Genomic DNA, 12972 nt, shown 5'->3' with positions numbered 1-12972 from the left:
CTTCACTTATCCCAGAAGGCACTGGGAATATGCAAATGATCTCCTCAAGACTCTTCCCCTGGTGTCAATATGTTACTCATTCATTATTCATTCTGAGACCCCTTATATGCAGTTTGCACCGTGCTCCTACTTTTAATTTTTAATTGATCAAGCATTGACAACAGTTTGTAAGGAAAGTACACTATGGGATTTGAATAATAATAATAATAATAAAAATTATCTTTTATTTATGTAGCGCCAAAATATTTATATTTATAAATATTTTATTTATGTAGCGTCAAAATATTCAGTCTAAATTCCCTATCAGTATGTCTTTGGAGTGTGAGAGGAAGCCGGAGTACCCGGAGGAAACCCACACAAACACGGGGAGAACATACAAACGCCTTGCAGATGTTGTGCTTGGTGGAATTTGAACCCAGGACTCCAGCGCTTCAGTGCTAACCACTGAGCCACCATGCTGCCCATAAGAAAAAACATATGTACATACCCAACTTAATACTAATGGGTACATCAAAAAAGAAACATGCAGAATCATCCACCAGGAACTTCACCTTTATCCAATTTAACTATGTAGTCAACCATCTGACACCAGTGAACAAAAAAAGTTAAATTGTGAGGTACAGTGGTTTGCTAAAGTATTTACTCTACCCCCTTGGAATTTTTTGTGTTTTATTACCTCAAATCACTGACAGACTGAAACAGGTTTTGCTCGAGAACATCCCTGTATTTCGCACCATCTGTCTTCCCCCTTGACTCTGACCATTTTTCCTGTCCCTGCTGCCAAAAAACCACTACAGCAAGATGCTCCCACCACCATGCTTCACTGTGTTGATGGTGTTCTTGTGGTGATAAGCTGTATTGGTTTGGCACCAGACATAGTGTTTACCTTGGTGGCCAAAATGTTCAATTTTGGTCTCATCTGACCACAGCACCTTCCTCCATACTTTTTGGGAGTCTCCCACATGTCTTTTGACAAAATCAAAAATTCTTACATCACAGAGATATGTCACACAAAATAGTTAATAAATAACATTTCCCACATGTCTACTTTACATCAGCACAGTTTTTTAAACAATTATTTTTTTTGTTAGGAAATTATAAAGGTTAAAAGTTAACCAGCGATTTCTCCCTTTTCCAACAGAATTTACAAAACTATTTTTTTAGGGACCACCTCACATTTGAAGTGACTTTGAGGGGTCTATATGATAGAAAATACCGAAAAGTGACACCATTCTGAAAACTGCACCCCTCAAGATGCTCAAAAACACTCAAGAAGTTTATTAACCCTTGAGGTGCTTCACAGGAATTTTTGAAATGTGGAAAAAATAAAAAATAAGCATTTACGGTAAAAAAATTTTCACAAAAAATTTAATGCGCCTCAATTTTTTTTATTTTCACAAGGGTAACAGGAGAATTTGCACCATACAATTTGTAGTACAATTTCTCTTGAGTACATCGATAACCCATATGAGGGAGAAAACTACTGTTTGGGCGCACTGCAGGTCTCAGAAGGGAAGCAGCGGTATATATCCTGTTTAGTGGGAGCGCAGGTGGTCTTCTCTTCCATCCTTCCAGTGGATGGCCATGGAACAAGGAGGTGGAATAAGATTCTGCAGGTGAACAACTGGCTACGTCGATGGTGCCGTCAGCAACGATTTGGATTTCTGGATCACGGAGTGAACTACTTATACGATGGACTACTTGCTAGAGATGGGGTGCACCTTACGAAGACTGGAAAGCATGTATTTGGAAGTCGCCTTGCTACACTTGTAAGGAGAGCTTTAAACTAGAACAACATGGGAAGGGAAGCAAAAGACCAGAAAAAGCCATACACCTGACAAATGCTATTGAGAACTCTGCTAATAGAAGTGGAAAGGAAGAACAAAGACGAAAGAATCTAATTAATAAAAATATTGGAGAAAGAGAAACCAATCACAAACTAAAATGTTTCTATACTAATGCACAAAGCATGGGCAACAAACAAGGAGAATTGGAACTACTAACACAGGAAAAGAAATATGATGTCATTGGAATCACTGAAACTTGGTGGGACGATACACATGATTGGAATACAAGACTAGAAGGATACAACTTATTTGCAAGAAACAGACTTGATAAACGAGGAGGGGGTGTTGCATTGTATGTTAGAAACGCATATATCTGCACAGAGATTGAAGCTTCAGAGACTGGGAGTTCTTTGGAAACTGTTTGGGTAAGAATACAAGGACAGAACAATGGAAAGGACACCATTGTAGGCATTTACTACAGGCCGCCTGTGCAAGCTGAAGATATGGATGAACTCTTTATGCATCAAATGGCCAAGTTCTCCAAAAAATATGACATAGTTGTCATGGGAGATTTCAACTATCCAGACATTTGTTGGGAATCTCTCTCAGGCAAAACTAACAGGTCAAGGAAATTCTTATCCTCTCTTGCTGACAACTTTATCTTCCAAAAGGTAGGGGAGAAAACAAGGGGAACTGCTACCTTGGATCTAATCCTTATAAACAGGGAGGAAATGGTTGAGGAGGTAAAAGTGGCTGGAACCCTAGGAGGTAGCGACCATGCTATTTTAGAATTTTGGATAACTAGAGGCGGAAGACCTGTGAAGACTCAGACGTCAAGGTTAGATTTCAGAAAGGCAGATTTTAAGGGATTCAGAAAGATAATTGGAGGGATCCAATGGCTGGATATCCTTAAAGACAAAAATGTCCAGGAAGGATGGGAAATCTTGAAAAATGAAATTCTCAAAGCACAGTTGTTAACAATTCCGAAAAGAGGGAAGAATAGGAAGCATTTAAGGAAACCAGGATGGGTGAACACAGAACTTAAGCACATGCTAAAAAGGAAGAAAAAAATGTTTATAAAATGGAAAGAGGGAGGCATATCTAAAGAAGAATATAATGCTGTCTGCAGAATCTGCAGGGCACAAATCAGATTATCTAAAGCTGAAAATGAATTGAGGCTTGCAAGAGATGTCAAAAGCAATAATAAAGGATTTTGGGGATATGTCAAAAGTAAAAGAAAAGTCAAAGATGCTATAGGATTTTTACAGGATGAAAATGATGAAATGGTAAGACAGGATGTTGAGAAGGCTGAACTTTTAAATTCCTATTTTGCATCTGTTTTCTCTCAGAAAGGAAATGTAACACCAACTGTTATTCACTGTCCTATTAAGGGAATAGAGGATTCCAGGATATCTATAAACAGAAAGATAGTGAGGAAACACTTAGCTAACCTAAATGAATTCAAGTCTCCAGGTCCAGATGAATTACACCCCAGAGTACTGAAGGAGATAGCAGAAGAAATTTCTGAACCACTCTCCATAATCTTTGAAAATTCTTGGAGAACAGGAGAAGTGCCAGAAGACTGGAGAAGAGCAAATGTTGTTCCTATCTTCAAAAAGGGGAAGAAGGTGGACCCAGGCAACTATAGGCCGGTGAGTCTGACTTCTATACCAGGAAAGATCTTTGAACAAATTATTAAACAACATGTAAGTCAATACCTGGATAAGAATGAAGTGATCAAACAGAGTCAGCATGGGTTTGTAACTAATAAGTCATGTCAGACTAACTTAATTTCCTTCTATGACGGTATCACTGATTGGGTGGATCAAGGAAATGCTGTAGATATAGTATATCTTGACTTCAGCAAAGCATTTGACAAAGTCTCTCATACAATCCTTATTGAAAAAATGACTAAGTATGGAATGGACAAGGCAACTGTTAGGTGGATTCATAGCTGGCTTAGTGATCGGACCCAAAGAGTGGTCGTAAATGGCTGCACATCCAGTTGGAAGAATGTCTCAAGTGGGGTACCACAGGGCTCTGTCCTGGGCCCTGTATTGTTCAACATCTTTATCAACGATTTAGATGAAGGAATTGAGGGTAAACTGATTAAATTTGCTGATGACACAAAGCTAGGAGGGATAGCTAATACTAGAGAAGAGAGAGAGAGGATTCAAAAAGATTTAAATAAACTGGAGAAGTGGGCAGTAACTAACAGAATGGTTTTTAACAGGGAGAAATGCAAAGTACTACATCTGGGCAATAAAAATGAAAAAAGCATATATAGAATGGGAGGAATAGGGCTAAGTGACAGCACATGTGAAAAAGACTTGGGTATACTAATAGATCACAGACTGAATATGAGTCAACAGTGTGATGCAGCAGCAAAAAAGGCAAATGCAGTTCTAGGATGTATTAACAGAAGCATACAGTCTAGATCACGTGAAGTCATTATTTCCCTCTACTCCTCTTTGGTCAGACCTCATCTGGAATATTGTGTCCAGTTTTGGGCACCACATTTTAAAAAAGACATCAACAAACTGGAGCAAGTTCAGAAAAGAGCGACCAGAATGGTGACCGGTCTGCAAACCCTGTCTTATGAGGAAAGGTTGCAGGATTTGGGAATGTTTAGTTTGCAAAAGAGAAGACTGAGAGGAGACTTATTAGCTGTCTACAAATATCTAAAGGGCTGTCACATTGTAGAAGGATCAACTTTATTCTCATTTGCACAAGGAAAGACTAGAAGCAATGGGATGAAACTGAATGGGAGGAGACACAGATTAGATATTAGAAAAAACTTTTTGACAGTTAGAGTGATCAATGAGTGGAACAGGCTGCCACGAGAAGTGGTGAGTTCTCCTTCAATGGAAGTCTTCAAACAGAGGCTGGACAGACATCTGACTGGGATGATTTAGCGAATCCTGCTTTGAGCAGGGGGTTGGACCAGATGGCCCAGGAGGTCCCTTCCAACTCTACGATTCTATGATTCTATGATTCTAGTGAGTCGATGTGCATAAACAGTGGAAACCCTCCACAAGCGACCCCATTTTGGAAAGTAGACCCCTCAAGGAATGTATTTAGATGTGTGGTGAGCACCTTGAACCTCCACGTGCTTTACAGAAGTTTATAATGTTAAGCCATGAAAATAAAAAAAAAATTTTCCTCACAAAAATGATATTTTTTGCTAGCACCGATCGTGGGTGTTGCTACAGGGTGTCAGCTCTCACACAGAGCTGACACCCGCACCCGATCAGTGTGAGCTCCCGCGATCACATCGCCGTACATATACTTCTCTTTGCGGATATGCAGCTCCCGCAGAGCAATATATGTGCGGCGCATGTCAGGAAGGGTTAATGGTGTTACAGCCTCTGTGGTCTTTCAGAATACTTATGCGCATGCCAATTTCTAGTTATTTGATTCCATAAATTTAAGTTATGCCTACATTTTTCTCACCAACTTAGACTTTTTAGTGCTGATACATCACAGAATAATGTAATGTAACAAAATAGGTAGAAAGCCAAGGGGTGTGAATATTTTTACAAGCCACTGAACTTCCACTGCATTGCATCCCTGGTTACCACAGGTATGTTTTCAGATCTTGTGCTAGTATTAACTATCTATAGGAAAAGCATATCAATGAGTCTATTATATCCACCATCTGTGTCTGTGTAGCACACGCAATGCGGTATTGTAACCCATACTAGCAATAAGCCAGAGATAAGCGACTACAGTTGTGGCCAAAAGTATGACACCCCTGCAATTCTGTCAGATAATACTCAGTTTCTTCCTGAAAATGATTGCAAACACAAATTCCTTGTTATTATTATCCTCATTTAATTTGTCTTAAATGAAAAAACACAAAAAGAATTGTCCTAAAGCCAAATTGGATATAATTCCACACCAAACATAAAAAAGAGGGTGGACAAAAGTATTGGCACTGTTTGAAAAATCATGTGATGCTTCTCTAATTTGTGTAATTAACAGCACCTGTAACTTACCTGTGGCACCTAACAGGTGTTGGCAATAACTAAATCACACTTGCAGCCAGTTGACATGGATTAAAGTTGACTCAACCTCTGTCCTGTGTCCTTGTGTGTACCACATTGAGCATGGAGAAATGAAAGAAGACCAAAGAACTGTCTGAGGACTTGAGAAACCAAATTGTGAGGAAGCATGAGCAATTTCAAGGCTACAAGTCCATCTCCAAAGACCTGAATGTTCCTGTGTCTACCGTGCGCAGTGTCATCAAGAAGTTTAAAGCCCATGGCACTGTGGCTAACCTCCCTAGATGTGGACGGAAAAGAAAAATTGACAAGAGATTTCAACGCAAGATTGTGCGGATGTTGGATAAAGAACCTCGACTAACATCCAAACAAGTTCAAGCTGCCCTGCAGTCCGAGGGTACAACAGTGTCAACCCGTACTATCCGTCGGCTTCTGAATGAAAAGGGACTGTATGGTAGGAGACCCAGGAAGACCCCACTTCTTGCCCCGAGACATAAAAAAGCCAGGCTGGAGTTTGCCAAAACTTACCTGAAAAAGCCTAAAACATTTTGGTAGAATGTTCTCTGTTCAGATGAGACAAAAGTAGAGCTTTTTGGGCAAAGGCCTCAACATAGAGTTTACAGGAGAAAAAAATAGGCATTCAAAGAAAAGAACACGGTCCCTACAGTCAAACATGGCGGAGGTTCCCTGATGTTTTGGGGTTGCTTTGCTGCCTCTTGCACTGAACTGCTTGACCGTGTGCATGGCATTATGAAGTCTGAAGACTACCAACAAAGTTTGCAGCATAATGTAGGGCCCAGTGTGAGAAAGCTGGGTCTCCCTCAGAGGTCATGGGTCTTCCAGCAGGACAATGACCCAAAACACACTTCAAAAAGCACTAGAAAATGGTTTGAGAGAAAGTACTGGAGACTTCTAAGGTGGCCAGCAATGAGTCCAGACCTGAATCCCATGGAACACCTGTGGAGAGATCTAAAAATGGCAGTTTGGAGAAGGCACCCTTCAAATATCAGGGACCTGGAGCAGTTTGCCAAAGAAGAATGGTCTAAAATTCCAGCAGAGCATTGTAAGAAACTCATTGATGGTTACCGGAAGCGGTTGGTCGCAGTTATTTTGGCTAAAGGTTGTGCAATCAAGTATTAGGCTGAGGGTGCCAATACTTTTGTCTGGCCCATTTTTGGAGTTTTGTGTGAAATGATCAATGTTTTGCTTTTTGCTTCATTCTCTTTTGTGTTTTTTCATTTAAGACAAATTAAATGAAGATAATACTAAAAAATTTGTGTTTGCAATCATTTTCAGGAAGAAACTGAGTATTATCTGACAGAATTGCAGGGGTGTCAATACTTTTGGCCACAACTGTATGTACCATACTTAGCATAATCCTGCCGATAGGTTCCATATAAGGCTGGATTCACATGCAATTTTTCTTTTCTTGTATGCAAAAAATCAGAGGGTAGGGTAGGACACTTTTCTGTTTTTTTTTTAAGCAGACCGTTGCTCAACAAAAATAAAACAAAAAAACTACCATGTGAAAAGGAAAAAAAAAACATAATAAAAAATAGCCTCACCAAAACCTTGTCAAATGAAAAATGCACTAGCAGGATGCAGCAGGCCCCCACTGATAAAAGATGGAGCAGCACAGTTTTTTTTTTTTGAGTTTTTCTATGTTAGCTGTTTTGAAATTAGTGTTAGGACTTGCAAGTTATGGGAACCCTCGGCGTTGGGTTGCGAGCTTATCTGTTTTGGCCAAAATAGTAACCAATACATCATATAATGTATTTATCATATGCATTATTTTTTCATCTTTTTATTGCACTTTTTATAATTTTTGCAGGATGCAGCTAGACCTCTTTATGTTGGCTTGGTTTTCTGTGTGGTGCATATATAGTGCTGGAGAGCCCGCCTGCTAATACTATGGGAGTGATCAATAGGCTGTTATCCAGACACTTTGCATCACACTTACCTGTGTGACTAGCGTCCTATGCAAGCCCTATCTGTGTGCATTTTTTCTACTAGGCAGCCAACCCCTCCATTATTTAGGTGAGTGGGTGGTTGTTCTCATCAGTAGAGTGCACCTGTGCTGCTCCAGCCTTTATCAGTGGGGGCCTGCTGCATCCTGCTAGTGCATTTGTCAATTGACAAGGTTTTGGGGAGGCTATTTTTTATGATGGTTTTTTTTTTTTTTAGTTTCTCTATGTTAGCTACCATGTGAAAAGGCCCACAAAAAATATTACTTGTCTGTGTTGTCAGAGAAAAACAGTGACGGCACTCATACAACAAATGGACACATGAATGAGACCTAACTCCCGTATAGTCTCTGTACAGAGGCAGCAGGTTTCGCTGCTCCTTACTTCGTCACTGACATTGCTGGGAGCAGAGAACCCATTACTAATGAATAGTGAAGCCCCCAGTGATTGAACATTTGCTAACTGTTGATTGTAGAAAACTCAAACATATATACTGTATATACGGTATATATATATATATATTTTTTTTTTTTATTCGCGTTGGTTGTGCTGTATAGATTACTGATGTGTGTCCCATTTTTGTTTTGAAGAAATTCCTGAAGGAAAAATTGATTTAATAAAGTCATTGAATGGTGAGCTATTGAGTGCAACATTTGATGCTTCCAGTGATGCCAATCCCAGCGTTTATATTGGACTTCGTCTTTCTGAAAGTCATAATCTGAAAAAAGAAAATGAATACTTCCAGAGGCTTAAAACTTCAATGGAGACCATTTCTACCAGGTAGCACATATGTGCTTGTTCATTGGCATTTTGGAACATACTGCTCAAAAAAATAAAGGGAACACTAAACAATACATTGTATTGTTTAGTGTTCCCTTTATTTTTTTTTGAGAGGTTGCCTTTAATGAAGTGGAGTATGGTTAAACTAAATCATGGCTGATTCGAACTTTATATTTTAAGGCTTGGTTTACACATGCATTTATTCTGTATCTTATGTCCTGTTATGGAACAGAAAACCAAAATTCATGCCGGATCTGTCACAGACACAAATGGTGCCCATGGGCCCAATTGATTATAATGGAGAATATTGAGTTTCTGTTAAGGGGGGCCATCATTTCACTGGAAAAATTGACCAGTGTGTTCCGTTTTTTTTTTCCTAATGATAATGATGGAAAATACAACTGAGGCTCCTAAGGCTACTTTCACACATCAGGTTTTCGGCGTCAGGCGCGATCCGGCGTCGTGCCGGAACGCCGGATCCGGCAAATGTTTAGTAAAACCGGATGTGACGGATCCGGTTTTCTGCCGGATCCGTCTTTTTCTTGACAGACAAAACCGGATCCGTCTCATCCGGTTCATCCGTTTTTCTATCCGTTTTTCGACGGATTACGCCGGATCCGGTTTTTAAAATTGACCCTTGTGGCCTTCCGAACGGGATTGGCTGCTGGAAAACTAGATATAGCATGTTCCTACAGCCCTTCTTTGACAGGTTGTAGAGAAGAAAGTGCAGGTTGGAGAGAAGAGCAAGTTACTGGCGAAGATGGATGTTGTCATTGGAAATATTACCACTAGAAGTTCTGTGACGGTTTCAGGGACAATTTTCCACTATACTTTATGTCACCTCAAGGCAGAGTACACTGGGATGACAGAGTGTGAGAGATTTTTGCCCTAAACTTGTGTACCTTCTGGACCAACAGTATATACCTTTGCCAACCAAAGTTGGCTATCTTGTCATGGTCTTACTATTTTTACCTTTAGGCCACAGGTGTGTACCTGGTTGTGTTTTATGCAAAGTATTTCACCTTTTAACAAAAGTTGTGTACATTGGTAGGAAATCACCAACAATAAACACAACTTTTTAAGTGAAATACTTTGCTTCAAACACAACCAGGAACACAACTGTGGCAAAAAGCTAAAATTTACCCACAGTTATACCTGGTTTTGAATACCTTTTTACCTTTGAAATACCCTGTATTTAACCTTTTTTTAAAACATAGTTCGCCGCAGAAAGAAATGACAAACAACCATTGTGAAACGATAATTTAACTTTTATTTAAATTTTTTTTTTTTTTGTAGAATGTTTTTAAAGTGCAAAAAAACTTTTTTAGAAAGGTTTTAAACCCAATGGGCATTTTTATTACAAAAAACACACATTACAATTCTGTGTACTGTGGGGTGGAAATACTGCTGGAGGGGCTGCGGGACACTTCGACACTGGGTGTGTGGAGAGAGGACTGGGATCGTGGTGGGGAAGGAACAGTTAGAGGTGAAGGTGTGGAAAAAACTACAGAATGGGTGGACATGTGGGAAGCAGAAGAGGTGGTGGGTGGTGGAGTGGAGGGTTGGGCAGGGACTGTAGGAGCAGATGATGTTGATGGAAAGTTGTATGGGGAAGGAGTTTGGTACGGGGAAGGAGTTTGGTACGGGGAAGGAGTTTGGTACGGGGCAGGTTGCTGGAAGTGGAGAGATGACTGGTACTGGGGAGGTTGCTGGTACTGGGGAGGTTGCTGGTACTGGGGAGGTTGCTGGTACTGGGGAGGTTGCTGGTACTGGGCAGGTTGCTGGTATGTAGTAGGAGGGGGAGGATGAAAAGTGGCTGGAGGGGGTGCAGATGTAATAGGAGGGGGAGGATGGAAAGTGGCTGGAGGGGGTGCAGGTGGAGGAACTACAGTGGTGGGAGGTGGAGGTTGGGAGGTAACCTGCTGTAGAGCACCGTGGCACGAATGCATTACATGCATCTGCTGGGCAGGAGAGAGCGTTTCCATGCGCTCCACAACAGACCTGAAAAAGGTGTGGTTTGGCGAAGATCTTGCTTCTGAATGCATGGTTTGCAGAAGTGTCTTCACCTCCAGAATGCTGGAGTTGATCTGCTGAAAGCCTGCGGAGATTTGCTCTCACAAGACTTTGAGACAGTTCTGGAAAGATGCATTCAGATGCAATAACTCTTGCGCATAACTCTTTTCCTGACCCCTCTGCCGCTGTCGCCCAGTACCCGCAGGTGTACTAGAGGCGGCAGGGGCAGAAGGGTGGGGTAAAGGGAAAGCGATCTCCTCACCAGCAGCTTCATGTAATGTAGGCGGCCACGATGCTCCTGTGCTGGTGGATGGGACAGATGGGTCGAATGTGTGGGAAGGCAGGGAAGGTGCAGATGTACCGGGGCGGTCGAAGTGTCCCTCGGTGCCGGTCTCCTCAGGGATCGCCTCAGAAGGGTCCAATCGTGCAGGCTCCCGAGTGCTGCTCACCGTGCTGTGGAATAAAGAGAAAAAAAAACAATTAAAATACTGACATGGTATGGCCCTGGCTGAAAAAAAAAAGTTACATCTAACATTTTTTTCACATGTGGTGTGTAATATTTACCTTCTGGTGAGCATTGTTTCCCGGAGGAACGACAGGGCTTCTGCGTACTTGTACTTGCTCCTGCGTCCTCCAGATCCACTCGGGGCCCGCATCTCTTTATTGAACTCCTTCTTGAAACGATCCCTCACAGACCGCCACCGATTCACAATTCTGTTCCCTGAAACGAGAAAGGAGTGGTTAGTATACAACATCAGTGTTTCACAAACTCCAGTCCTCATGGTCCCCAGGGGTCATGTTTTCAGGATTTCAATAGTAAATAGAAATCCTGAACACATGATCCGTGGGGACCACGAGGACTGGAGTTCGGGAAACACTGGTTTACATCAAGCAACCGTTACTGTATATACTGTGGTGTGACAGGTGATCGCGTGGTTAATGGGAGATATGTCACATGGAGGGATGCTCCCTGCGATGCAACCCGGAGTATTTTGCCTATAGTGTACATGAGCACTAAAGATGTCATTTAGTGCACTGGGTGCGGAATGTACTCCGTTTTGCCTGAAGATATGTGTATGTTCAGGACATGTGGTGAAGTCCTGACCATGTGACCAGCTCATGTGATCCATACCTCACCTATGGGTGTGGTTACAGGGCTATGTAATTAAGGTGTTTGGCACATGTGAGGGAGACTGTGAGGAAGTCTGGCAGAGTGTGGACAGACTTCCATGTGTCCAGGTGCGACACTACAGAGAGTGGTCTGTGTTCCAAGGAAGGAGAAGCCTTCCTGTGTCTGCGGCTGCAGATAGAGCACTGCTCTGGACATTGCCCTGACCTGTGTGCACAGGACCTGAGGGAACACAGCCCAGCTAAGGACTGTTTATGTGCTGTCTCTGGTTTATGGAGTAATAAACCCTGTGAAATTTTAAAGGAACGTGCCTCATGTTTGACTCCCGCCGCACCTAAGCGAGTCCGAATCCTTACAATACTTACGCTCTTTAATCTGGTCCCGAGCTTCGAGGTCCTCCCAGCGGCCCACAAGGAGAGAACAGATTTCCTCCCAGAGTCGTCGGGTAATGATCAGGTCAGCGTGGCGGCGGTCAGCCATATTCCAGAGCGGCTCCCTTTCTCTGACGAGATCGATGAGGCGGTCCACATCAATCCCTCCATCCTCACCGTCAGAGTCGGGAGCACGCTGTGAAGACTGTTAAAGAAAAAGACAAAAATAACATAATTAGCCTCCACAAAAGAAATGAAATAAAAAGTGCAAAAAAACAAAGCAAAAATATTTATATTTACACGCTGGTGACCGCCGCGTTGCTGTCGCCGACGACCCTGGGAGGCACTGCGAGGACCTCTTGGCCGAGCACCAGATTGGGAAGACTAGAGAAGAAAACAAAAAATGTTATGAGTTTGGATGTAGGCATTTGTTTGCTGTGTGTGGTCTGCAGAACATTGTTTTCTATGTGTTGTGTGTAGTGTGATGTTGTGTTTCTGCGTTTGATGCAAAAAACTTACGAATTGTGAGCCCACTCCAAGCGTCTGTCCACCCCTTCCTTCTTCTTCTGGGAGCTCCTCTTCATCTTGTGATTCCTGTTTTGAAATAAAAGGCAATGAATAGACATATATTACAGAGATGATGGATTTTGGAAATAAAAACTTACCGTCAAACGCTGACGATGCGAGGGAGGGCTCCCAGAAGAAGATGTGCTGTCCTGTTGATGGCCAGACTCCATGGCTGTGGGTATTGCTGCTGCCAGTGATGCCATTTCTGCTGCTGCTGCTGCTGCTGCTGCATCTCTTTGGCGGCTGTTGAATAAAGAGAAACAAAGGGCCAATGAATATCTTGATATTCCATGGCCCTAGTTTGGAGGAATGGGGGATTTGATAATTACCGTCTCTCATCTGCTTCTGGACTCCCCT

General features: G+C 42.0%; 1 protein-coding gene across 2 annotated transcripts in view; it reads left to right on the top strand.

Annotated features, from left to right (window-relative positions):
* Nucleotides 1-12972, top strand: part of TCN2 (transcobalamin 2) — a 65596-nt gene that overhangs the window by 17851 nt on the left and 34773 nt on the right. For both annotated transcript variants that reach the window (XM_073558320.1, XM_073558329.1), the window contains one exon: nucleotides 8346-8535. In XM_073558320.1, coding sequence (XP_073414421.1) covers nucleotides 8346-8535 — 190 coding nt within the window. The remainder of the gene's footprint in view (nucleotides 1-8345; nucleotides 8536-12972) is intronic.

Source organism: Dendrobates tinctorius, unplaced genomic scaffold (genome assembly GCF_039654945.1).
Source record: "Dendrobates tinctorius isolate UK_male_01 unplaced genomic scaffold, ASM3965494v1 ptg000003l, whole genome shotgun sequence".
In the NCBI taxonomy this organism is placed as follows: Eukaryota; Metazoa; Chordata; class Amphibia; order Anura; family Dendrobatidae; genus Dendrobates; species Dendrobates tinctorius.
The sequence above is the reverse complement of the archived record's forward strand: the minus strand, read 5'-3'. Positions and strand labels throughout refer to the sequence as shown.